This window comes from Geotrypetes seraphini, chromosome 3 (assembly GCF_902459505.1).
Source record: "Geotrypetes seraphini chromosome 3, aGeoSer1.1, whole genome shotgun sequence".
NCBI classification, from domain to species: domain Eukaryota; kingdom Metazoa; phylum Chordata; class Amphibia; order Gymnophiona; family Dermophiidae; genus Geotrypetes; species Geotrypetes seraphini.
Genome location: NC_047086.1, coordinates 334,620,827 through 334,648,476, shown reverse-complemented (window position 1 = coordinate 334,648,476; position 27,650 = coordinate 334,620,827). Strand labels below are relative to the sequence as shown.

The 27,650-nt window shown below is 41.2% G+C and overlaps 1 protein-coding gene across 7 annotated transcripts in view; it reads left to right on the top strand.

Annotated features, from left to right (window-relative positions):
* The first annotated feature begins 13,092 nt into the window (after positions 1 to 13,092).
* The window catches only part of BCL11A (BAF chromatin remodeling complex subunit BCL11A), a 260,855-nt gene continuing 246,297 nt past the window's right edge, over positions 13,093 to 27,650 (top strand). The window contains exons 1-2 of one of the 7 annotated variants that reach the window (XM_033936446.1): positions 13,093 to 14,446; positions 19,825 to 20,154. In XM_033936446.1, coding sequence (XP_033792337.1) covers positions 14,392 to 14,446; positions 19,825 to 20,154 — 385 coding nt within the window. In that variant the 5' untranslated portion in view covers positions 13,093 to 14,391. The other 6 variants (XM_033936449.1, XM_033936448.1, XM_033936447.1 and 3 more) reach the window with 6 other exon arrangements.

Below are 27,650 nucleotides of genomic sequence, written 5' to 3'. Positions count from 1 at the left end.
TTTTAAGTCTAGGATGATCTGAGCTACTGCAGGAAAAAAAAGAGACTTGTGTAAAAAGTATTTTATGTTGATAAGAATAAAAGTAAACAGTGTATTCCACTTATTTTTTGCCTTGCAGCGTGTGAGAGAGGAGGGTGGGGGAAAATAAAATTCAGGTTTAAAAAAAAAATATTATTAAACGGAATCTTTCAGATTTTAGTGTGGTCCTCTAAAAGCATACAGCAGGTTTACAAAAGTTTTACTCTAGTTGTGGTTGGCAATAACTTGGACTCATATGTGTGTTTCAGTCCAAGTTATTGACATATATACGAATATTTAAAAGTCTGTTCGTTTCTTTAGTTGGTACAAAACAGTGTATACATGTGACTAAGATGACTGCCTATTAAAAGAACAACATCGGAACCATCACTACGTTGAGATCCGATTACAAGTCTGTGTGACTCGTAAGGTGTGGCAGATAAAAATGGTTTTATCACCTAGATGTCGCCATTGAAAAGCGCCACTTCCGGGGTTTGACCACCAGATCACATGTGACCTTCAGTCTTTGTTAGATGAGCAGTGATCCCCCCAAACTGCAGTTCCTGCCAACAAACGCCAGGGGCTGGCGATTAGGCATAATTAGCCAATGGGCTGAGGCAGCAAACAAAGCAAAGCAGTATGACGTGGCAGTCATTCACAGTCGCTGAAGCATCGATGCATATTTTTTTACCTACAGGGAAGATGGGCAGTTATCAAATAGCCCATTTACCTGGGTAAATGACTTTTGGAAATTGACCTCTTGTTTATGTATGATATATAGTACACACATACAGCAAAGTTTAAATATATATATATATATTTTTAAAAACCCAATGTGGAGGGGAGAGTAGATTAGAGAACTCAAAATTGTGGGCGGGCTTAAGGGTGAAGCTTGGCGGAAGTTACCCAATACTCTTACACAGGCCCTGCTTTGAGGAATTCATTTGACGCTCAGACAGCAATCATTCTCATTTTGACTAATGCTTCACTCCTCACCAGCTACTACTGTTGGAAGTAGAGGCCAACCACAACGGCTCCCCCCCACCCCCCCCCCCCACCCCGTTAAAGCCATAACCGCGACCAAAACTGTCTGAAAGTTTTCTGCTAAAACTCATACTGAAAATTCAAATTTGGATGTGCTAATATGAACCAGTGAGAGCTGCTAAGAATTGTAAGAGCTTGCAGTCTGCATCCCTCTGCTAAACTCAGTATCCAAGCTAGAATGTAATAAATTTAAATACTGAATGGCTGTATTTTTACCTCCAAGCAAAATAGTCTCCACCCACATGGATTGCTGCTAAGAAAACCTGAAACTAAAAGCTAGTGTGCTTTTGCAGTGGCTGACTTTGCTCCACACTGGAAGTGATAGTTGACATCATAATTCCACAGAGTGGCTAATTCCCAAATTTACAGAATTTAATTCCAGCTGAAATATTATGTCACATTTATTTATTTTACATTATATTTATTTTGAGCATTGTATTACATAAACTATTGTGGAAGATTATAACTGCATTACTTGGACCCCCTCCCCCTACCTTACAAACCCTGGTAGTCTAGTGGTATAGGAGGGCAGCAAAACTTCCTAAATTCTGAGTGTTATTTTGCCACTGTAGCTTATCTTATTAAATTAAATGCCAATTTACAGAAACAAAATTCTATGTTTTTGATATTGTTTCAGATTAGGGTTACCATATGGCTCCAGAACACCCCCCCCCCCCCAAAAAAAAAAAAAAAAAAAAAAACACAAAAAAAAACAACAACCCAAATCAGGACAGATGGAGATATCCAGGTTTTACTTCCATTGAAAGCAATGGAAGTAAAACCTGGATGTCTCAATTTGTCCTCCTTTTTCTGTATCCATAACCCTGTTTCAGATGATTGATTGAACCACATCCACCTCATTCTCTTCTTGGTTGGGCTAACTTTTCAGCACTCCTCAAAGTCAGGACAGAAGCAATGCCCCAGTTGTGGCAGCCATTTTGAGAGCAGAGCCCTAAAGGGCAGGAGTAACTGGGGATTACTCCTGGCTCGTCTACAAGGATTTGTAAGGCAGCCAGGAGGGTCTATGGGTGGAGGGAGAGGTCCAGGAGGACAAACAATTCCTGTTTCAGATGTGAGGAAAATAAAGGGGACAATGCATAACTTTTTGACTTCCATCGAAAACACTACTACTATTAATTATTTCTATAATGTTACCAGACGCACGCAGCACTGCAGAGTCACAAAGAGTAAGGAAACAGTCCCGGCTTGAAAGAGCTTACAATCTAAACAGGCAAGACAGACAAACAGGATGTTATAGATACAGTTAAGGGGAACGGTTAATCAGTGGGCTGGGTTGGAAGGTAGAGGGGAGTACAGGACAATGAAGCCATTGTGACATCACTGATGAGGTTGCCTCTTATTGGTGGAAGGAGGCATTATGACATCACAATTTCAGCTCTGCTTCCCAAAGATACCATGGATACAGTTAAGGGAACGGTTAATCAGTGGGCTGGGTTGGAGGGCAGAGGAGTAGGATTAAGGATTGAAAGCTATATCAAAAAGATGGGGTTTCAGTCTGCTGTTAAACAAGGGAAGAGAAGGGGCTTGACAGACAAACTCAGGCAATTTGTTCCAGGCATAGGGAACACATTGTCATTTTTTGGCAGAAACCAAAAATCATGGCCAGAAATTTATATAACTTTTCAGCTGAAACTAAAAAGGGGCAGAAAAATGATTTTGGTCAGGTTTCAGTGCTGTAAGTGTAACCAAAATCAAACCCAAAATTAAGTCGACCTTTATGTGGCTGCAAATGTTAGTTTCCCAATGCTGTACCCTCAACATCCATTCCCACCTCTTTTCAAATAAGTATTTCCAGATCCTGTGCTGATCCAACTTCATGGAGGTATCCTAAAGAGATATTTAAAGCAAGAACTTAGTGCAAAAAAATGGAAAAGGAAAGAAGTGAAACAGAAGACCAGGCTATAATTTGCCCCAGGTCCATTAGATAGATTGTGAGATCCTCCAGGAAAGATAGGGAAAAATGCTTGAGTACCTGAAGAAACTCATGCAAACCGTTCCGAGCTCTCCTGGGAGAACGGTATAGAAAATTGAATGAATAATAAAAAAAAATATCTTCTGCTTTAAATCAAATCCAGAGATTAACAAAGTAAAAAAAAGAGAGAGACTTTGGAAGAAGAGCTAAAAAAAAAATAAAATTAATAATAATAAATAGCAGATCCCAGAAAAAGATAGAAGCTGCTAGTCTGAAATTGCCATTTAAGACTGATTTGTGTCTGATATTTCCCCTCAGGTGAACGAGATGCATGATTGAAAAAAACCCCCAAACAAACCCATGATCTGGCCATGGCTTCATCTACTGTAAGGTCCCAACTTCCAACGGAAGGAACTACAAAGTTATTAAATTGGGCACCTAAACATGAAACCTACATTACTAACATGGATGTTTGGCTGGTAGACCAGAGGCTTCAAGAAAACTGTAGACCCGCCTCCCTTTAGCCACGCCCCCCCAGCCCTGCTTAAAGCCATCCAGGAAGCAACAGAGCAAAAATAGAGCCCGGATGGCCTCGAAAGATGGGTCATTTCAAGATTTACAAATCAAGCGTGTGATAATAATGAAAAGAAAAAGTGTGAAACTTTAGTAGGATAAAGAAGAAGACCAACCTGTAACCACTAGTAACAGAGGGGAGTGAAAATAAAAATGTAAGGGTTTTGGGTTGGATTTTTTTTCCTGGAAACACCCGTTGCAATGGAATCCTAGAAGAAAACTGAGCACGTTCACAAACTACATGTACAGATTACGTCTACTTTTGATTTGTGTGTGGGGGGGGGAGGGGGGCTTTGTGCAAGATAGCTATGACAAGAGTTCCGTACTCGTGCTGTTTCTTCACAAGGTTACTCTTCAGCATCTGAAGGGTATGGCAGCTTGGCTGTAAGGTGCGAGATGCAATATATGCTATAGAACATGAGCACATGGGATTTACAGTAGTCTAGGGCAAAAGTACAGGCAGCCTCTGTGGGGCTCCAGCAGTTTTCCTCCTTCCGATCTTACAAGAAACTGCAAAGTTGCTTTGTGTTTCATTGTGCATGAAACGTCCAGAAAAAGCAGGAGAAGTGTCGTAAAGTTATTGTATGGCAAAGGCTGCTGGTTATTTTTCCCTTTACCTACTTGTGAAAGAAAAGAATTGTAGTAGTGGTACTGGTCGGTTTCCCTGATACACATTGAAGCGCTATTGTAACAGGACCAACCGCTTGCCAAGCCTGCTATTCAGATCAGAATATATCAAATTATGCAGGCCCTTAGCTGCAGACAGCTCGAATGATGGCAGGTTTGTAGACTCGGGGGGGGGGGGGGGGGATTTTTTTACCAACTTCTTTCCGTTAGGGAAAAAAAATGTTTTGTTTTGTTTTTGGTAAGAGATGGATATCTTCAAACATGTTCTATACCACATGTTTTGATTAGTTCTGTAGAAAGAAAATAAGCGGTTAATAATCATTTCTGAAGGGTTTTACAACCCTATACATTGAAAACTCCTCCTAATGCAATTACTGGCCGTCTCCAGGCTACTTTACCAGCATATCCCACGTCTGATAAAGTTCTTGCCTTGGAAAACGTGAGATGATTGATTGATTATTATATACTGGTTTTAGCTGATGTGCCAGAAATGGCACAAATAAGGAGGTGAAAGTTTTACAAACGTTCTGAAACTTGGCAATCTCACAGAAAGGAAATGTAAGAACGGATAAAAAAAAAATGGTATGTAAGATTCAAGCGTTATCTCCTATCTTTCATTGTCTATGAGATAAATCGACGGGATGGGGGAGGGGGGATGTATCCGAGTCCTAAGGTAGTAATATTGAAAGTCCTATAGGAGATAAAAAGTTATTCCCACAAAATCAAATAAACTTTGTTCTGGTAATTAAAGAATAAACACTCGGACAGGAGAAGTTCTGGAGGCTGGACTAGGAAACCTGCTGGAGGTTATTATGAACCGTATGTTCAATTACACACGGAGGCAGGCTAAAATAATGAAAGTAATAACTCGAAATGATTGCCTATAGTTTGGGTTTGTCTGGGATGTTGAGAGACAGATTACATTTAAAATGGGGTTGTTTTTCCAAGTCCAAAAAAAAAAAAAAAAGCACCAGCCATTCAGTTTTACAGCTCTTGTCTAGAACCTCGTTAATATTTTGGATTAATTAATTTTAAATAAGTCCTTTCGGCGTTAGTGATTTGTTTGAAACTTTACCTATGGTTTTAACAGAAGAAACTAAGAAAAGGTCCAACGTGAAAGCAATTATTTGGAGACAGTGTGTGATAATAACCTGGCAACACCTGAAGGGTTAATTCCCTAAGGCTGTCATATTGCATAAACAGATCCCCCTTTAATAAAATTAATTAGGTTCTGAGCTTTATAAGGTGGTGACCAGTGACCCTGTACATGCCTTTTGTGCATGAAGCCATGAGAGGAGAGAAAATGCTCCTTGTCTGTAGCTGGTAAGAAGACAGAGCAGACCTGGGGACTGGAAAACGAAAATTAAACGGAAAATAAATGCATTGTGGAAACGTTTTTATCTGATTTGTAGGAAGTAGCTGCACAAAATTGTTTCTCTTGCCTTTTGTGTGCAAAGAATTTAATTTTTTTTTTTTATATATATACTTGAGAGTGCAAAATGCATGGAGCTGATTTCATGCCACTTAAAGGCTGAGCTCCAAACAAAAGAAAATACATTAAGGTATGAAACCCTAATATTAGTTAAGATACTGGGTTGTTGGTTGTTTTTTTTTAATTAAAAAAAAAATGAACTTAGTTCACGGTTTACTAAACGGAAATATTTCACTAGACAGGAGGGTTGTCTACACTTGGTAGGGCAAAAACTAAATAAAATAAAACATAACATTTTCTGCTCCACTGCGTTATACCACATGCCTCTCCTTGTAAACATCGAAGAAAAACAACGGGGCAAAACAGACGAAAAAAAAAAAATATTCAAGCTTTCAAGATAGTTTTTTTTTTTTTCTCACACACACACACGTGTGTTTCTAATTAAAGAATTCCGACAACAGGAATGCATAACTAGTAACTGCAAGAAATAAAGCTTCTATGGGAGGAAGGGGAGGGGGGGAAGGAACCAGAGCTAGAAAAAATGACAAAATGTTGAGCCTTGATTTATGGCAGAAGCCTCTGGTCATTTCCATATATTGAAATGCGCCCAAGCGGCCAGTCAGTCAATTTCCTTTGAGCTGCTGCTGCCCATGGACTGCCCACGTGACTCTTCTGGCTCCCCCTCTGTCTCTCTCTCTCTCCCTCTCTTCTGTCTTTGATCAAGACAAGAATAATATATGTGCGTGTATGCAGATATATGGGCAGAAAAAGGCAATCAGCGCAGTCTATATGAAAACAAAGAAAACATATTGCTGGATTTCTTGTTTGCAGAGAGAAAGAGTTAGGGAAAGGAAGTCTAGGTATTGTACAATTTACAGTCTCCGCTTGGCATCTGCCTTGTTTTCTCCTTAGACCAACTCGGAGAAGTGGGTGGGGGGGAGGGGAGAAAATTGTTTTAAAACTGTATGCAGAGAGAGGGAGAGAGAAACCTCTGTAAGGTATTTAAGACGAATTGGATTCCTGTCTTTGATTTCAGGGTGATGAGCTTCAGCTGGCAGCTGCTTCTGTTGAATTTTCTTTTAAAATAAGAGGGGAAACTGAGTTTTACACCGGGCAATCTGAAACATTTAAATCTGTAAATATTGTTTTAAGCATTAAACTTGCCTTGTATACGCACATTGCTGGGTGGGGGTGGGGTGGGGTGGGGTGGGATGGGGGGATGAAATTGTTTGTCCCAGGATCTTCCTAGCTTTCAAAAATCACGTTCGGGAGCCAAAAAACCATCGTTCGAGCTGAATGAAATAGCAAATCACAACTTGCAATTCACGAGATTGTGGGTAGATTTATGATTGCATAAGAGGCTTGATCATTTCCATATATTGAAATGTGCTCGCCTTTCCAGTCTGCCTAGCTCTTGGAGAAGATGAGGCACTTGATTCGACCGTGATCAATGTATGAAGGCAGAAAAAAAAAAAAACAAAAACAACCAGGCTGGCACCAGATGGAGCAGGGTCTAGAGAAAGGTCAAGGTTAGCTCCGGCTGCTATTGAATCGGCTGCAGCCGCACAGATAGATCTCTGCCTCGGAGGCACCCACTGGGGCTTCTCAAAATCAGATCTAATAGAAAAGGCAGTCACAGAATGAAATCGCTTCATCTGAATGCTAAAATTGTTATTAGGCTACATTAGAGAGATATCAGGCACGTGATTACCAAAAAAGGAAGCATGCCTAGCGGTTTCAGTCTGAAATCAAAGCTGTGAATATTCTGATATTTGATTATGCAGCCCTAAAGCTCCCTGCGCCTGTGCTATTATATATATAATAAATATATATATATGTGTGTGTAATGGAAAGATAGATATGCACTCATACATTTTATAAGTGGTTTGTAATTTTAGAGCTTCTTTAAACATTTTATCTTAATCCAAATGTGAAGGATAGGCTGACTTTAGCAAAGTAATGTACAATTACTGATTATTAGTTCAGGAACTTATTATATATATATGAGAGAGAGAGATAAATATGGAACTAAATAGAAAATACACAATGCATATATATATTTACTGACAGTATGAAAAACAAATGCATTGTGTATTTTCTATTTAGCTCCATATGGAGCGTGGCTTAATTTTCATCTAATCTCACAAACACACACTCGTGCAAACACACCACATGGACAGACGAAGTGTCACATCACACACGTTCACCTTATCACCAGGCTTCTGATAATAGATGTGTGTGGGTTTTTAAAAAAAAAATTTCTGAGTCTAGCATTAAAAGCTTGAGCCTTTCAATTATCATAATGTGATACACATTAATGATTCTTTAACCTACAACATCCTCATATCTTGAAAAAGAATTTATTCTTGTAAGACTAATGCTGGCTACACTAGATTAAACACGATGACTGCACTCCAAGGGTTAATAAATTTAGAATTAACAGATCATCCCAGCTTGATATAGCCACTATAGATGATTTAATATGCAGCCTAAGCAGGTTGACAGTCAGCTCACAAATGCAGATAAGATCCTACCGCCTCTTGATTCAATAGTTCCAATGCTTGTTGTGTGAGTGGCAGGGGTAAAGGGAGAGACCTGAATTCCCAACTGCTGTGTATTGAACCGACTTTCGTTTTCCTAATAGTTCAGCTTCTGACAGCAATCAAACCTGTGGGAAGTAGCGAAAACAAAAAAAAAAAAGGGGGGGGGGGAAGCAATCCCTTCTCGGCTATAGTTTAGGGCATGAATGGGAAGCTTCCAGAAAAAAAAAAAGTCTACTTTTTTTTATAAACAGAAATTAGTCTTAGAATTTGTGGTTCTTAGGTGCATGCCACGTTTAAACCGGTTGGACAATGGTGCCACAACCGTTTGATTCATATTGACGCTTCGGTGGCCTTTATGTTTCTTTCCCTTTATTCTGGAACCTGCTCTTACCCATGATTTGGTTATCTCGTTTTTTCAAGCTCTGTCGTATGATTCGTTTTTGTTTGTCTCTTACTCTGTTCTGTCATCTGCCTATATCTCAAATGTTTCTATCTGTCTAGCCGTATTAGGCGACTTTTTTTTTTTCTTTAAGCCTTCTCTAGTCCGTTTCCTGGACAACTCCTGAGTGCAGCAGGGGGCAGCACAAATATACAAATTACTTGGTACTAAGAGGCTCTAGCATTCACACGTTCCCCGCCACTTGAAGGCGTAACCACTGAAACTAGTCATCTCTCAGTAATTTGCATATTTATGGTGCCTCCTGCAGTTTTCCGTGATTGCTTTACAGTCGGGAAAGGTAACAGAAAAATATATATGCTTCTTTTTTTAAAAAATGAAAACACATTGTACATGAACAGTGGCTCCAATAAAAGACTAATCCTTGAAAAAGCCTATTCTACTGGGTTTTTTTTTTGTTGTTGTTTTCACCTAGCATTTTTTTTGCTCTTTTGACATTTTTATCATCTAGAAGGGGGGGATTTTGAGTGTGACAAGGTTAAAGACCCCAAGGTCTTCAATTCAGCAAAAGAGACTCACAAAAGCAAGGATCGTTTCAGGGGGGGGGAGGGAATTGCCCTAGTCACATAAGCTGTACTTACAAGGGGAAGAAACTCCCGAAAGAAAAGGTAAAACGGTTTCATAGATCCTTGAGAAGCATGACGGCCATGAAACATGCATACTTCATTCAATGCCATGAGGACCAATATATGCTCTGTTGATTTTAGTAGAAAGGCCAATTGTGTTTCAAAGGCACTATTCTTATTTTCAGTGGTGATAACTTGGGCCCTTTCATGTACATCTTGGCTCTCTGTGGCATCCAGCCTTCCTTCTAGTGGTATATGCCAGTCTGCCGATCACAGAACTTTTAATGGGCGAGCAAGTACATTTATTTACTAGGGCTGGAGCCAGGTCAGGTTTTCAGGATAGCCACAATAAATATGCATGAGATGGATTTGCATTTCAAGGAGGCAGTGCGTGCAAATCCATCTCATACATATTCTTTGTGGCTATCCTGAAAACCTGTCCTGGCTCCGGCTCTCCAGGACCGGAATTGCCTACCCTTGTACTAGGCGCAGGGATCTCAAAGTCCCTCCTTGAGGGCCGCAATCCAGTCGGGTTTTCAGGATTTCCCCAATGAATATGCATTGAAAGCAGTGCATGCACATAGATCTCATGCATATTCATTGGGGAAATCCTGAAAACCCGACTGGATTGCGGCCCTCAAGGAAGGACTTTGACACCCCTGTACTAGGGCAACACAAATTTCTTAGGCGATCCTTTACCCTAGGATGGTGGACCATTTTGTAAAAAGTAAACGGGGGAAAATAGCTGCTACTATATATAATTTTTTAACATATATCTTAAGGACCTACTGAGCAGAAACAGATCATTTGAGTTTTTTTCTTCCATTGAAGTAGCTAATGACCCCCCTCCCCCTCCCCCCCACATAAACCCGTTCGCCTGAAGTCGGAGAATATTTTGTTCTGATCGTGTCTTCTTTGGTATTTCTGGGTCATTTCCATTTTGATGGACCGTTAACTCTTTCTATTCCTGTTGGAAGGAGGCAGCTCTCCAGCGTGAAGAAGGGACTGTGTTAAGCTCCTTTCCCTCCAGAAGCTGTTTGTTGACCACGTTCACGTTCAGAGCCCCGAAGCTAAAAGCACTTTACACCATAAAATAAAAGTACTGTCTTTTTTTCCCCCTAAAAGGTTACGTCTGAAGGCCACACTGCTCATACTTCATACAGAAAACTCCTGAAAGGGCTAAGAAATCCTTTATGATTTACACTTTCTCAGTGCATTACGATATAGATCTGCTCGACTCTGAAAATATTGCGGAGTTTTCAACCCACGTGAATATATATGTGCATTATTTCAAAAAGTATGTTAGAGAACTTGTCAAAACATTATAAAGCATACTCTGAACAGGGGCCTGGCTGCTAAATACAGATATCAGAGGAAAAAAAAAAATATACCGCCCGGAAGTACTGGAGAAAAACAGGTCTCACCTTTCAGGTCTATTTGCATATAACAAGAGTTATAATAACCTGATAGACCATATTAATTAGGGACAGAGATTACATCACTTAAGGCTCTACAAGGACCAACGTAGCCACCAACTTCCATAAAAGGTGTGTGTGTGTTTAACTTTTTTTTTACCAAACTATTCAAGCCCAGATGTGTATGAGCGGCTGTTTATGTCCATCACTGTTGCAAAGATACCATTTTTTTCCCAAGAAGGTAATGACCAGTCTATCATTATGCAATATGTACATTCTTTAAGCAACTTCTGCTTCCCTCACAAGATATTTATGGGGCGTGTAAAATGAATACCACACACAATGCTTGACATGTCAGTAGAAGGCACTAATTAGCCAGGCAGTATGAATGGCTTGTTAAAAGATGTCTTCCTTTTAATTTTAAATATTTTTATGATTGTGAAAATCCTAGGTGCATTGTTGTTGGAACTTAACACAGTACAGCTTTTACAAAATCGTGTAATTTTAAGCGTGGTTTAGGAAGTCATCTCTTCAGTCTTGAAACAAATGTAATAATAAATCCATTTGTAGCCGAATGCTTCCAAATCTATTGCGATTATATGTCAAGGAAAAATCAATAAAATGATGCCATACATTCCTGCGAAATAACCACAAGGTCTTTTATGGTGGCTTAGCAGAAAGCAACGCACCTGTGAAATGATGTAATGAACTAAAACTCGAATTGAGCTTTAGGAACCAAAGATCATTTCCAAAGTCATATGCATTTAACAGCCTGTATTTTGAAAGAAAAAATCCAAACGTGTTAGGATATGCAACGTGGCACATGCTTACTAAAACAGAGGGACACACACACACACTGCCAGGTATCCTTGCTAGGTTTAAACGAGCGGTAGGCAAGATGTCAGTGTCCTGTTATTTGTATGAATGTGTCTTTGTTTCTTTGTGTGTGTGTGTGTGTGTGTGTGGGGGGGGGGGGGGGTCTTCTTTTCAACAGGGGACGATAAAAAAAAGTAGTGTTCACAGCTAAAGCCAAAACAATAGCACTAAAAGGCAGACGCTAACCTGCCAGGAGAATGCATGACAAAATGAGAAAATCTTTATCAGGTATATGGTTGTAGAAAGCAGCTTCTTCACTGCAGTCCTCCGGCGTCTTAACAATGCTTGTTGTTTTCTGTAGCAAACAGGATATAAAAACTGGGCAAGAAAAACCGCCTTTACAAAGGCTGTGAGGCAACAAAATCATTGTAATATGTTTTCCAAGCTTGCAGGCATCACACCTGATTAGGAAGATTCCAGAGCAGCCCTCAAGGTAGTAGGGTAGGACATAAAATCTGAAATGGAACGGGGGAGGGACCAGTATACACCTGATGTAGCTAAACAACTCGCACCTCTTTTCCTCCCGAGAAATGTAAACGGTGGGGGTGGGGGTGTCATGTTACCGAACAGATCATCCCCCGCACCGCTGACATCAGACTCTGGGATTCCCTTCTCGATCCCAATCCCCCCCCCCCACCTTTCTACAAGAGGCGCTGCCTTATTTTCTTCTCCAATGGGCTGAGACTTTTCAGTAGAAAGCCTCTGGGAAGTTAAAAGACTTCACAACTACTGGAGAATTTTTTTTTTATTAGTTTTGGATTGCAGGGGGTGCTGTTGCTGTACCGTTTGTCTGACTCTGAAGGCATCCCAGCACAGAATAAAGAAATATTATATGCAGAAGGCATCAGGCATTGTCTTATTTCCAACAGCTCTTTTTCTAAAACGCGGAGGATCCCCCCCCTCCCCCATTCCTCCCTCCCCTCCCCCATTCCCCCCCTTGCTAGCAGAAGCGGCTACTGCATTTCCACTGTGTTTTGTGGCCAAACTCCAGCATGAACGACGTCACTACTACGGATCGGCGTGTGAAATATTTCTTCCCTCCCTCCTGTCTATTTTTATGAGCCTTCTATTCTGGTTCGTCTTCCTCCACTTTGTCTTTCATCTTCCCGTTTGCCCGTCTCCCACTGTGTCGATCTTTCAATCTTGGTCCTTCCTCGCCTTTCAAATGGCAAAACGAAGCTCCTGCTGCACTCTTTTTTTTTTTTTGCTTTCTAAGTTTAAAGGGTGCAGCTCATTTGTTTCAACTCCTAAAAAAGAACTTCTCGGGCCCCCTCAGTGATTAGAGAACTTGAAGGAAAAAAAAAGTGTGAGTGTGTGTGTGTGTGTGGGGGGGGGGGGGGATGCATTTCTTCCTACACTACTAATCCGTGTTTATACTTTTATTACACCTTGCCACTTGCTTTGAAAACTCAAGACACCTGTTTCTGACTGTGCTGTTCATTTTTTTCCCTGGTGGTGGTACATTCCATATCCTACTTTACCTGTCTTTTCGCCCCGTTAGAGCCGACTTGCTCCCTGCTCCGCCTCTCGCCCCCCTAACTTCCCCCCACCCTTTGCCGTCCGATTCAGCTCTTGCCTGTCCCGTCCCCCCCCCCCTCGACATAGGAGCCAGCTCTGTGGGTGCTTGAGCGCATCCCCCCCACCTCAATATTGAAGAAACTCCTTTATTGGGTCTAAGAAGAGATCTGTTTCTGTTGGCTTTAGCAGCCCACGATAATTTTCAGAAGTTGGCTCCTGTGCCCCTCGACAGTGTACATTTAAAAATGAAATAAATAATAATAAAAAAACCACGCAAACTTTCTTTTGCTGTCCGGCACTCTCTCCTCCCCCTCATCCAAGTCCCGCCTCGGCCTCGTGCACTCCCCCTCGCCCCCACCACTTCGTCCCGCCTCGTGCGCTCAGACTTCTCCAACCCTCCCTCTGGCTTTTTTTTTTTTTTTTTTCATCCCGCGCGGGATTGTTTTCTGGGCTCGTGCGTGGCTATTTCTTTATGGAGACAGATACACAGAAAAGAAAAAAATTATATATAAACATTTAATTTTATTCCTTCTTTTTTTTTCCGTCAGCTTTCATTGGGGCCCCCTCCCTCCTCGAATTTATCGCACTCTGGCTCTAGTTCCCCTTTCTTCATATTCCGCCCTCTCCCTCCGGCTGCTCCCGCCCAGCGTCTCTCTCTCTCTAGTCAGTCTGCGCCCGACGTTTTGCTTTAAATTCTTTTTTTTTTTTTAATCCTCCCTTTCCTGCTTTATTATTTTATTTCTCCTCCTCCTCCTCCTTTCATTAAGCAGGAGCTCGCGCCTGGTGTCTGCCGCCCCCCGCCGAGCGCGCGCCTCTCTCCTCCTCCTTCCCCTCCCCTCCCCCGGCTGCACAGCGGTGGCCATTGGCTTGGCCGGGGCTGCCTCCGGCGTCCAGCCCCTAGATGAGTGGCCATTGGTGTGGCGGCTCGCGCCCCTCCTCCTCCCCCCGGCGTGCTCTCTCTCCCTCGCCCTCGCGCCCGCCCTGCCCCTGCTTTCTATGCCTCTGTCCAGCCAGTGCCTGACGTTCAAGTTCGCGGGGACGTCACGTCCGCACTTGAACTTGCAGCTCAGGGGGGCTTTTGCCATTTTTTTCATCTCTCGCTCTCCTTCTCCCTCTCGCCTCTCTCTTTCTTTCTTTCTCCTCTCTCTCCTTCTCTCCCCTTCTCTCACTCTCCTTCTTTTTTTTTTTTTCTTCACCCACCACCCCAAAAAAAAAGCCATGACGGCTATCCCACAATTCATCTTCCCTGCGCCATCTTTGTATTATTTCTAATTTATTTTGGATGTCAAAGGCATTTGATGAAGATATTTTCGGCGGAGTCTCCTTCTCGCCTCGCCCGGCTCTCCCGATGTGAACCGAGCTCGCGAGCCGCCACCACCCGCCACCACCATGTCTCGCCGCAAGCAAGGCAAACCCCAGCACTTAAGCAAACGGGAATTTTCGCGTAAGTAATCCCGCTCACTCTCTCTTTCAAGCTCCTTTCAAAGAGGAAAAAAAAAAGAAAAGAAGACTCACGTTGAATTTACTCTTGTGCAAAAGTGCAAAGAACCAGGCTCCAGCGCTTATTGTTAAAACTTCACTTTTTCCCTCCCCCCCCACCTCCTTCTATTGCCTTTGCTTTCCCTATTCTTCTCTTGTTTCAGTGGTCTCCTCTCCCTTTGCAATAAACTCTCTGTTTATATATTTTGTTCTGTTAGGGGGGCTGCACGCGTAGAGATAGATCGGAAATAAATATACTCACGGAAAGGGAGATAATGTTTCTGGGAAGGTGCGAAGTGGTTAAGTGGACTGAGGAAGAAGCAAAGGAAAAAAAATAGCAGCTTTAAATGTGCGATCAAATATCTTTAAAAAAAAAAAAAAAAAAAATTCCAACCCTATGGTAACGAATCCATATCTTGGAGGGGGGGGGGGGGGACAGGTAAGAAAAAAGATAAGAGAAAAGAGTTAAAAAAATGGTGCTAGGAGTGAAGGTGTTTTGCAAAAAGAAATGGCAAAGCTTTTGAGAGCGAGCGGTGACCGGGGCATAAGAGAGGTCGCTTAGGTCTGGGGCGCATTTCTCCTCTTCACTTCCTGCTCCTGTAGGTCTTGCCTTCGACGTCTCTGTCTCTGCCCCTGGGTTGGTTCTCGGCCGACCGGTAGCTCCTTCGGCCAGCAAAGGGCAGGAAAATCAACCCCTGGGTCTGGCAGGGGTGGGGAGGGGGGGGGGGGACCCGGCTGCCTTTTTTGCTCTCTTGATTTCTCACTCTCCCCCACCCCCCAAGAACTGCTCGCACAAACTTTCGGGCTCCTCGCAGCCTGCAGAGGAATTCCCTCCTCTTTTCGCTCTTACTAGTTTTTTGGAAGATTTTCAAGAAGTGGAAGTGGATTTTGATTGGGAAAAATCTCGTGTTAGAATGTTTACAAGCACCGCGTGTGCGGAACCGCCTGCAACAACACGCACCAGGCACAAAACGGCAGCAAAAAAAAAAAAAAAAAAAAAAGAAAGGCTCCCTCGCCGGGGGGATGAGCCGAGCCAGGTCGTGCTCCATAGCGCCCGGGTTCCAGCTGGCAGGTTTTGGGGGCTGTATTTTGCTGGGAAGCCCCCCTCCCCCACCCGCCCCCCAAACTTTTCTCCAGCCTCTCTCGCTTTGGAAACGAGCTCGGCGGCTCTGTTAAGAAAGTTGCAAGCCGCTCTTTGATCCTCTCCTACAACCTACGTTATCCAGAAATGCATAACCCCCCCTTCCCCCTCCCCGACTCGCACACCTTTTTCACTAGCACGTGCTTTTAACCACCGGTCAGACTTGTAGGTAAGTGAAAAGCTCGGATGGTAAAAACGTATTTATGTATCCTGTTTGTACATTTTTCTTTCTGCTCCGATCTTCTTTTTATTTATTTATTTTTTTGAAGCCTGGTGGGATGGTGCAGTTAAGAAAAAAAAAAAAAAAAAAAAGGTGGGTGGGGGAGGTTTTAGGGGTTGATGTGTAGAGTCTTGTTGGACTCCAGAGACCGCTTCTTTTTTCAGCCAGTCTCTGTTGCTCTTTTTCCTAAAGATCCTCCTAGACTCCTTCCATCCTGTCCTGTCGTCCCCCCTCCCCCACATAAAAGGAGTTTCTGAAATGTTGGCATCATAGCCCATGTTGCTCTTATTATTTTGCATTTCTATGCATGTTTTCTGTGTATGCATTTTTTTTAAATTTTTTTTTATTTAAGGCAGTTCAGTGTGTTGTGCTCTTTCTGTGATTAGGATTAATTTGAATTCCCCTGCCCCCCTCCCCCAGTGACCCAGGTCTGGGAACTGCTGTGTTGGGAGGATTTCAGTTAAAACGTCAGTTTTCAGCCATCAGTCGCTAGGAGGCAGAGCAAGATCAAAAACCTAAGACGAACTTGAACCTGATCAGTCTTAACACTAACTCTGTCCTTGCTCTTCCTTTCAAAAGCGTGAGGTGTTTGATTTTTTTATTGGGGGGGGGGGAGCAGATGAAATTATTTTCTCCTTTCTTTATTCACGACTCTTTGACTTTTTTTTCATTTTTTTTATTGTGCGCAAGAACCAAATCTAGGCACTCAAGAAATAATTTGAGATCCTTGTGAATGTGTGTATTAAAATTTAGATAGGAGCCGGACTTTCGTCTTGTCAGAGACTTTGGCATAGGCAAATTAGTAAGGCAGAGGGAGATCCCTAAATTTGCACCTTACTTCTATTTCAGAATTTGTATAATATAATAGAAGGGGGGTCCCAACCCCCTCCCCATCTATGCAATACCAAATTTACACAGTTTTTTTGATTTGAAGTACTGTATATAACTCCACTCTTTCATCCCCTACGAAAAGAAATTAAACTACATTTAAAAGAGAATCCAGGACTTAAAGCGACCAATTTTTTTGGTCCATTTCAACTTCTTAACTTGTTGAAAAATAGATGCTCCCTGTTCTTTGTGACCTGTTTGCATTGCATTCAGGTGTTTAGACAGCAGAGGGAAGGTGCTTTGCTACAGATGAAGCTTCCCTTGTGCCTTTATTCTGTAACAAGTTTAACTGAGATTACTTACTTTCCTTTCTTTCCGTCTCTACCTATGCATAGTCTTGCTAGAATGGGGATTTGTGTCCTCTTATAACCTTATTTCCCGTTAAGCACACACATTGCTAAAGGTAGTTTGTGCCTGATCGGTCCTCCCACACCTTTATTTATTATTTTGTTTGGGCAGAGATGTTGCTTCCTCTTGTAAGATTTTACTCTTAATGCTGAAAAAAACCTTTTCTATGTTCACATACTTTGCTATTTGCTTTTCTCTCCTATCCCTGCCCAGGCTCCCAGTTTTGCCATCCTTGGTGTTGCATTTCATGTCCAAAATGCCCATGTGCCGAAGTGGGTGGTGGTGGCGGCGTGTTCAAATACATAACAAAACCTAACATCCCCAAACGGATTTTTAGTACAGGTGTATTTTAAGAGAGATAAGTAACAACTTAATCCATTGGGAGGACCTTTCAAGTACATTTGGTTTTAAATAATAATTGATCATAAACAAATTGTTTAACTATCTCCTTATACAGCAGCACTCAGTCAGAAGATCTCTGGAGTGCTGCATTGGATGTATTTATACATCAAGATTTAATTCTTGTTAATTATCAATAATTTACTTTAAGAGCATGGAAAATGTTGAGGTTACAGGTTTTATATCTGTACATTTGATCATCTTGTTATTTTCAAGAACTTTGCCTCCTATAAAATTAATTAGGTGAAATGTGGAGGTGTAATCAGCAACCTCTGAATTACCACTTCATTTCCTGGTTTTGATTGTAAATCAAGCCAGTCACTACATAGAGAAGGTTTTAGCCAAGTCTATGCAGTATAGCTTTTTTTTTTCTTGTTAACTATTTAACACCTATGCATGGTGCAATCCACTGTTTAAAAGCAAAACAAAAACTGCAAAGAGTTTGGAATTTCATTTATTAACAGAGCAACAAAGAGGCAGTCGGATCATATTTGCTTTTGTTCAAATATATCTGTATATTTTTACATGCTCACTATTTAAAAACTATTAACATGGAAATTCTGTTTTGTCTTCTGCTAATTTCTTCTTATATTTAAACACATCATGTAAGCATATCCTGCGGTGGGCTTTTACTTTGGAAGCTTATGACTTCCTCTGGTTGGGTAGAGAGGTGGCCATGGAATTGGTTCTATAGTTTATGTGCTTTGTTGGAATACAAAGAAATTGTTTCAAGTGAAAAGGACTTCTTGAGGCATGGCGGCCCACTCCTGTTTATTTCTCAGCGCTGGGCAACCCTCTGGTCAGCTGAGGTGGAGAAAAGGGGGATTATAATGTTTTTTTATCACTTTCATTTTCATGAGGTTGAGCTTCCTGTTAACAAGCAGTACTAAATGCAGAAAATTTAAATAATACGTAGTTGTGTCCAATTGTAGTTCAGGTGCTGCGAGGGAGCTTTTACTTAATATTCAGTCCTAGAGAGCGTTCAAATTGTAACCCACTTCTTGTGCGCTTTGTGAACATAGTTTCTACGCGCAATGATAAAAAAAAATTCCCTTTTTCTTGATTTTATGAGTTTAAAGTCATTAAGGGGTCCTTTTACTAAGGCGCGTTAGCCGTGTTAGCTTGCGCTAGCGTTTAGCGTGGGCTAAAATGGCTAGCGTGCCTTAGTAAAAGGACCCCTAAATGAGAAACTGGCAAGTTTGCGAAAGAGAGGCATGCTGGTTAACCGTTGAAGGAAGCATGGCATTATATAACTCTGAGGTGTTTTTTTGTTGTTGTTGTTGTAATGCCATTTACCTTTTTCTTAATTATATTGACGAATCAATGTCATATTTTAACCCTAAAAAGTTAAAAAAGATAGTGGGGTAATACTTCCATCAACATTTCAATAAAAATTTTAAAACGGGTACAAGGGGGGTCACAGCCTTTATAGTAATAATCTTTGGTGATTTTGCATGTGCAGAAGTAGCCTCGTAATGAAGGCTCCTGGCACAGGTTCAGAAAATTTGTCAACTTTTGACATTAGGCAAGATATTTTCAAGTTTCATTAAGGGGACTTTGCTGCCATTCTGAAATGTGACATTTGGTGAATTGTACTGATTTTTATGTGATGGAAGATATTTGTGACTGCATGCTAAGAATGCCATAGGCATGCCTTGCTTCAGGAGGAAAATTTTGGTAATTGGGTTTTTTTTCCCTTAGATACTGTGTTCTGTTAGCTCATTCTGTAAGACATGATTACCAATGAATAATCATATCCTGTTCTCGAATTATGGAGCACGACTGAAAATAACAGCATAGGGAGGTTTTTTTTTGGAGGGGGGGATGGGGTTGGATATTTGTTATGATTTCTGGTGTACTTATATCAGGGAATTCTGATAAATAAAAATGTTTCCAGATTAGTATTTTAGTCATGCTGATATATTGTTAAAATTGTTAGTTTTACAAGGAGAGTTTTTTTTTTTGTTTTTTTTAAACTACGCTGTATGGGTTAATATTTAGTGTTCTGATAAGAGACAAATTTGCAAAAGCTGTATGATGACAGAGGCTTGTGATGCTCATTCTTCCATTTCTTTGTGCCCTGTTCAAGTTAGCCCAGCATTGCTTGCAAATATACAGACATTCATCTTCCCATTTCCACTGCAACACACTGAAGTAAAATCTCACCTCGGTGTTCCTTGCGTCAGTGGTGGTACTGTCTTTCTCTTAGCGTGATTTTTTTTTTTTTGTGCAGGGCATTTTGGAAAAATCCGTGGACCTAATTTGTTGTTGTACTGCCTCCTCCTTCCTTTACATTTTTTCCTAAGAGCTCTTATGTTTTCTGTTTTTTTGTATTTTTAAACTGCAGCCGAACCTCTTGAAGCCATCCTTACAGATGATGAACCAGACCACGGCACGTTGGGAGCTCCAGAAGGAGAGCATGACCTCCTCACTTGTGGCCAGTGTCAGATGAACTTCCCTTTGGGGGACATTCTTCTTTTTATCGAGCACAAACGGAAACAATGCAATGGCAGTCTCTGCTTGGAGAAGGCTATGGATAAGCCTCCTTCACCCTCTCCAAGTGAGCTGAGAAAAGCCTCCAATCCTGTGGAGGTTGGCATCCAGGTCACGCCGGAGGATGACGACTGTTTGTCAACGTCATCGAGGGGAATTTGCCCGAAACAAGAGAATACTGCAGGTAAAACTGAAGCAGGCAACAACTTAATTTTTTTAATTTTTTGCATGCTTTTAGTTTCCTCTTTTTAATATAGATAAGTGCCTATCAGTTAAGCTAGGAGAGGTTCCCCCCCCCTAGTTTTGAAGTGTTAAATTCTGTCACCTTGTTTTAATGCTCAAGACAAGCTAGGTGTGTTTTCATATTAAGGACACAGAAAAATATATACCTACATGGATGAAGAGGGGTGGGATCAACAGGCATATACCCCTGGCTTTTAAGCATTTCAGGCTACTGCACATGTCCAAAACGATCTTTATAGTTGTAACTGATACCATCCTGCAGTAGGATCATAATATTTTATGCAACTTATCTTTCCTTGGTATTTGCTTGTTTCTCATGTCCCAATGTACTGGGAAGCTACAGAGTATGTTTTTTTTCTCCTAAAATCGGGGCTGAAAGAGTTAAGTGAGCCTTAGCTAGCCTTGGATCCATACTAGCTGTCAGCCTATGGACTGTAATTAAACACAGTCCCATGGCAAAGTGACACCACTGACCTTGACTTTAAGATGCCATTTTCAACTGGCCAGTCCAGAGTAGAGAGGGCAGTTGCTGAAGCGCTCAGACATGCTTACTCGAAAAGTTTAAGGGCACACTGGAAATTTCAAAAGGTTGGTTTGACAGGAAAGGCCGCGCTTTGCAGCCTGCCTTCTCGGCTAAATGATGAATGCCTCTCTCTGCTCTCTCTCTTGTCTCTGATGTGGTTTTGACAGATAACGTTTTGATTTTCTTCATGGTTTACACAACCGCGTCTCACCCGTAGAAATGCCCAGGACAGATTTACACTTTCCTACTGCAGAGAACTGGATCATTCATTTTTTGTTCTATTTTTTTTTTTTTAAAGATGTGAAAGAATTATAAGGGTGCTGCGAGGAAAAACATCCTAAGGAAAGGGAACTAAGAGGTAGAAATCTAATAGTGTAGAAGACTAAAAAAAAATAAAATAAAATAGTACTTGGTGCCTAAACTGTACAGAGCACAGGTAGGGGGCAAGTATTTCCAGTTTTGGCTTTGGAATTTCAGGTGCTTAGTTTAAGGTGTGTGTGTGTGTGTTGGGGGGGGGGTCCTTTTTTCTTTTTTTTTTTTTTTGGGCTGACTGTTTCAAAGCTGTTTATTGATCTACCATGTTAATTTATATCTCATGTCTAAGATTTGCAAAATTTGTGATTTGGAGACCATTCACAGAATTTAACTGTAGTTGACCTCTCTGCCGACTAAGAAGTCCATTTTACTCCAATGTAAATGATCATATATTAAACTGAGGAACATCTTGATCCAGCTTCTGGCCACAAACTTCAACTTTAATAGGCCAGTGGGCACTGCGGCCTTCAGTGCCCTGTTATTTTTTTTCTATAACCCACTATTAAAATCAAAGCTGTATTTGAAAGCTTTACAATAATAACATTGTACGCACACACTCTCTCTTTTTTTGTCTGTTCAAGACAATGAAATGCTCAGCAGGCTATCCCAACAGGCAGTTTCTGTACTTATTTTGAGAGCTGATTAATATTAAACTTAAAATGCAGCAGGTTCAGTTTTTGTGACACAGGCAATGGAGAGATTTTTGCAAAGCTGTCCGAGATGGTACCCCTTTCTCCATATTGAATAGAAGTTAAGCGGTATGGTTAATGAAGGCTGCCTCTGGCAGAGGGCACGGCAATCCTGTGAAGTCCAAAGCTACGCTAAAATGCCAAACATGGGACTAATGCTTTGTGCATTATGATGTCCTATATACACACCGGGCAGTTCTATTTAATAGATGAGATTCAGTGTCTGTCAAGCAAGAATTTAAAACCATTCTCTCTTGCCATGGTCCTATATACGTTGTCTGTTGATGGCACAGTTGTGCTAAACAAAGAAAGGGGAAACTTTTATTTCATTTAGGACTTGACTACTGTGGCCAATTGACTTTACTAGGTACCAAGGTAATTTCTTAAGTTTTTGAGGATTCCATGAAAACTGTAGTGTTGAAGACATGGGCTATGGAAAGTGCTCAAGATAGATCATAACAGGCCTGGATTTTGTATAGGATTTACTTGTATTTTGAGGTGGGGAGTGGGGTGCCAGCAGTGAAGTTTGAGTCAGTATGAAGTAAAGAGCGAAGGTACTTGGAGAAGGTGTGAAACCTTTCAGCTTTTGATAATTATGGAACCTTCTTCTCCATTAGTTTTTAGTAAAGAAAAATGTTGCCCCTGTGGAATTGATTAAGCCACCTTTGTCCTATGATCAAATGGTCTGTTGGTACTTAGATCCAGCACTTTGATAGCACATACCAGTGAATTGTTACACTGCCCTTCAGGAAGAATATAATGGTAGAACATGAAATAATTTGAATAGCCGGGGTGATTCATAAAGTGAATCTTTGAAGGCAGCTGAATATTCTCGGCCTCCATTCTTTTATTTATTCACTTTTGTTTCCAAGCACAGAGAGAAAATTTAATGCCTTTTAAGCAGTCAAAAAAAGGATATGTATTGGTGGCATACCTTCTCTTGGATAGGTGGAAATGAAGCAGGGTGAATCTTTTTTGGGATAAGTGTCAGAAAAATCTGTCTTGGCATGGATGTGCAGTCATTTTAAAGGATGCCTTAGAAGTGGGGCTCTATTCTAGCACTTTGCATTCGATTTTGGATCCATGCATGCTGCCTGAAATGTTCAATGGGTGCTAGGCTGCAGTATTATAGTAAAAGGTACTCCAAAGATGTGATGTTAAGAAATAAGGCCGAGAATTGATGTAGAACAAAATCTATATTTTTAACTCTTGGATAGCTGCTCTTTATCCTGTTTTGCAGAAGGATTTGATTTATCTGGGAGATGTGTAATAGATACATTAAAAAGAAACCAAAAGTAATACCAATTACAATAGGAGCCTTAAACAGCCACATCAAATACATTGAAAAACATTGGAATTGCTTGCAGTCGATGGGATAACAGCCTGCCACTTGCAAAAGGCAGCTTTATTTGGAACTGTATTCATACTTCAAATGCTACTTTTTACGGTTCCTTAGCCCTTGGGTAGTGCTCAAATTGCCAGTACATTAAACCAGTCAAAAATGAGAAAAGCAACTCCTGGCTATATGTATGTGCTTACGTATATATACACATGCATATCTGTATTAGTTAATCCTTTGTAGCTTGATGTAAACTTTTGAATGATCATGCAGGATTACAGCTGAATGGTCATCAATTTAAATTGGAAATTATGGCTCTAGCTAGGCAGCTTTCATCAGTATGTGTTGTACACTCTCCACCAGACTCTGAAATACCATGCTTGGGGTTTACTTGACTAGTCTGTGTGGTTTTCTACAGCTATTTGGGGTGAGGAGAATATGAGAAAAAAAATTTTCAGACCTCGGCTAGCATCCAGCTGCTGTTCGCATATCCAAAATGCTGAGGAGCATTCCTGTGGGAGCGACTTCTGCCGCAGGAGTATGCAAATGTGTCGGTGATGGGCTAATGGCAAGGTGGCAAATGCTGCCGTAGAGTTAGGTTACCTCATTAAGGACGTTTGTCAGTGGGCGAATTTGGCATATGCAGCAAAATGGAGATAGCCCCAAATATTTGCAAATAATACTTTTATGCTGCAGTCTAGCAGTTGGTGTTGCAGGTGTTTTGCAATTACACACATGCTTGTGTACATTTTTTAATATAAATCTTTTGTGGCATCCTATGAAAGTCCTGGGTTTAATTGTCTAGTTCTATAACAAATAGCATTGCATTGTGAATGTACAAAGGAGGAAGTAGTTACACAGAACAAACCACTATGTTCCATTTCTGTAGTCCCCCCTTTCACATAAGAGCCAGTACATGCCATTCAGGTTTTTTTTTTCTCCAAGCAGACTTATGATAAGGGCTGTTGGAAGATAGATCAGTGTTTTCTGCTCATTATGCTAATGGCTTTTTATAGCAGACTTCTGACTTTGTTTTTGTTGCTCGTGATTTCATCTTTTTAACTCGTGACAAGTAATATGTTTTCTATTCAGCCATGTGATAAGTTGGTCTTACTTATGTATGAATGGTCATATTTTTGTCCTAGACATGCAGGGATAGGTATTGCTTTGGGTGGTGGACATGCTTGTCCAGACCTCAGCAGGCCAGCCCAAAGGGGTCCATGATAACAGAAAGAATGGGCAGTATCCTGTGTACCAGATATTGTTTTTATGTAACGGAACGGTGTAATATCTTGTATGGATTTTTTTTTTTTTTTTTTTTTTTTACTGCTATGCAGACAGGATTGCAGGTAAAAACCCATAAGAATCCTCTTGCAAGAGGGAAATGCATCAGTATGCGAAGAGACGCCATTATTGTTGCTACTTTTTCATACAACATCTAGCTTCCTATATCTTTTTTTAGTACATTTCATAGATTCTGATCAATAGGAAACCTTCATTTCAGTAGGAAAAATGTTATTACTACCATGTAGACAAGGAACGTGTCTGCAGTTCCTTCTTAGAAATGCGACTGCTGTTCAGAAACAAATATGACTGTGTTATTGCAGTATATCAGTGTAAATAATATGCTTATTGGTCTGTGGCTTTCATTTGAAGCTCTGGCTAAAAAAATAATCACTGACATTTGCTAGCTTTTCTTTTCATATGTGTAAAAATAAAAGAAAGAGAAAATGCAAACCTAGAAGCATGAATGTAGGCACTATTTTTTATTTATTTACTTTTTGCCATGGCCATAACTTCCCTTCCCCTAGTCCTTTTTCCATTTGCACACAAAGGGACACAGCAGTTAGGGAGAAATAATGAACATGGCAGGGAATTTGTGGCCAATTTCTTGCAATGCTCCTGAGGCACCCTGGGTCCTGCAGACAACAGGTACATTTTGTAAATAAAACTAAGATAGCTGGTGAACTGCCGGCCTGGATGTTTCCTGAAAGTACAATTGTCAGTCTAATTGTACCTAGAAATGTCAGAATTCTTCCTTGCTTGAGCATGTCCATTGTTGGAGGCCTGCCTGCGAAAGCTTAATTTAAACACAGCAGCTTACATAGAGCTAAATTCACAATACTTTTCTGGGTTTACAGGGAGCGAGGGTCAGGAGGTGTCTGCAAAATAAAAGTTAAAATGAATGCAACCAAATGATGCCTGGATGACGCCTCGGAAGTACATCTGCATGCATTTCAGTTTGCTTTTCTGCCTATCCCAAATCATGGTTATGAGGGAAGTATTTGTTGGCTAGGAACAATTGCTTTTTTTTGCCTAGCTTTTCATTTACATGTTTACCTTTTTTTAAACAGTACAAGATGAGTTATGACTTTTTGCTTTTGTGCCCGGTTGGATTTTGACCATTTTAGATCTGTAGATGGAAGGGTTCGATGTCTTGGGTTTCTAAAGTCTCCGTGTCAATGATGTGACATATGATTGTTTTTTTTTGAGGATTACCAATTTATTCTGTGTGCCATGTTTAATTTTTAAAACTAATTGGTTAAAAAAAGGACTTTCTGCCCCCCCACAGATTGGACAGATTTTTCTGTTGGTGAGCATAAGCAGTATTTCCTAAGAAGCCTAGGTTGGGGGACAGCCTTTTTGAAAACTATAACTGTACACTAGCTGGCCTAACCAGTTCTCACATGTGCCTCCATGAAGATCTGTATCTTAATCAAATTTGTGTGGGGGTGGGGGTTGCCTGTGCCTTATAATAGGATGGTTCTATTATTTTTCTAATCTTACCTCCAAATTTTCTTGACCTCGGATACTTCTGGGAATGGAGTTCTTGTTCCTCCCCTCTCCACACACAACACACTTAGTCATTTAACTCAAGTAAAACAAAAGGCATCACAAGCTACCACAGGACATTTAGCCTCTGCTCACTAAAGACGATTCAGCTCCAGTTTGGCTGTACGTAGAGGGGGTACTAGCTTTTTGTAATAAAAGGCACTTAGCATCAAGCCAGACATGCCCTGGCACTCTGCCATTCCTCTACCATGAGATCTAATCACTCAGGGCTGTGGATTTTCTGTCTGCTTGGATTTTATTTGCAAGAAGAGTATGCAGGCAGCGGTTATTATTGTAAGGATTATCATTTTGCTTTGCTTTGTTTTTCTTATGAGAGAATTGTTCTTGTTGTCTGCACAGCCTTTTGTACAATTTTCCATCCAGCTACTACTTAGGTGATGTGAATAACTGCATGCGTCCGTATGGGAGGTTCTGTGGACGGAGCCTTGGTGCGCAAGATGGTCTGCCGCCACTGACTGGAAGGCACCCTATGAGAAATGAGGGCTCTCTGCATTTGGGGGAAACAACTCCCAATTACAGCTGTGATCAGATTTGCCCTGTTTAGGACTAAAATGAACATCTGAATACATATATAGATGCCTACTGCCATGCAGCATGTTCAGTAATGGTACATTATGTTAATTTCTTTCCTTTTTTAATAACAAGGTGGCTCTTTTTACACACAGCATTATTGTTAACATGGTTGATTCCTTTTTTTTTCCAAAGTGATTGCAATGCTTTGAACTCTCGCTAGGCTGATTATGACAGTGAACAATTTAAATTCGTGCCTAGGAGTGAGTGGAAGGCTTGTTTGTGTCCCAGATTAGTGCTATGGGCTGAGTTTTTGTGGGAGAGTCTCCCAGTGTGGACAAGTGTGGCAAAGTTAGGGCCTGGTCTCAGCAGGAAACTTGTATCCTCATTTGCCCGTGTATGGTCCTAGCAGACTTAGCTTGTACCTTGGAGCAGCCCCTCAGGTGTGAGCTCAGATGGGCACATGTAAATGTCCTGTCACAGCACAGGAATATTAATGTGTCCTCATCAGCATGCAGTAATAAAGCTGTACACAGCCAGCTTTAATATGCAGCCAGCCTGGGGAATAGTATAAAACTCCTTCTTTCTCTACCCCCCCACAACCATGCTCAATGGGAATGACAGCAGTGTGAAAGAAGCACTCCACACAACACCGTTTCTATCCCTCGCTCTTTCCTTTTGATGTGTGAGAGAATGCAAACATTATCCCTTCTCCCCCCCCCTTGTCTTCATGTTTCCCATTGCTGCTTTTCGGTTTGCAACATGCCTCAATGCCGCTCAGCAGTATACCATAATCTATTTTGAGTTCAGTTTGTCTAACTGAACTCATGCTTCCTTCTCCGTGGTCATTTCAGTTATTATTTTTGGGGGGTGGGATAAGATGGAGGTATTTCATGCCCGGTTCTATTTGGTTTAAAGAAAGGATGTACTAAAGCCCTTCCATTGTTTGGTAGAAACTAAGGCCCTCTTCTGTCAAACTGTGATAGCAGTTTTTAGCACGGGAAGCTACGCTGAATGGCCCGCGCAGCTCCCGACGCTCATAGACACTCTATGAGCGTCGGGAGCAGCGCTGGTCATTCAGCGCGGCTCTCTGCACTAAAAACTGCTAGCACAGTTTGATAGAAGAGGCCCTAAGACATTATCCCAAATTCACCAGGCCATTTTCCTGAACATCCATGTGTTCATACCTACAAGCTTGTTGGTAAAAT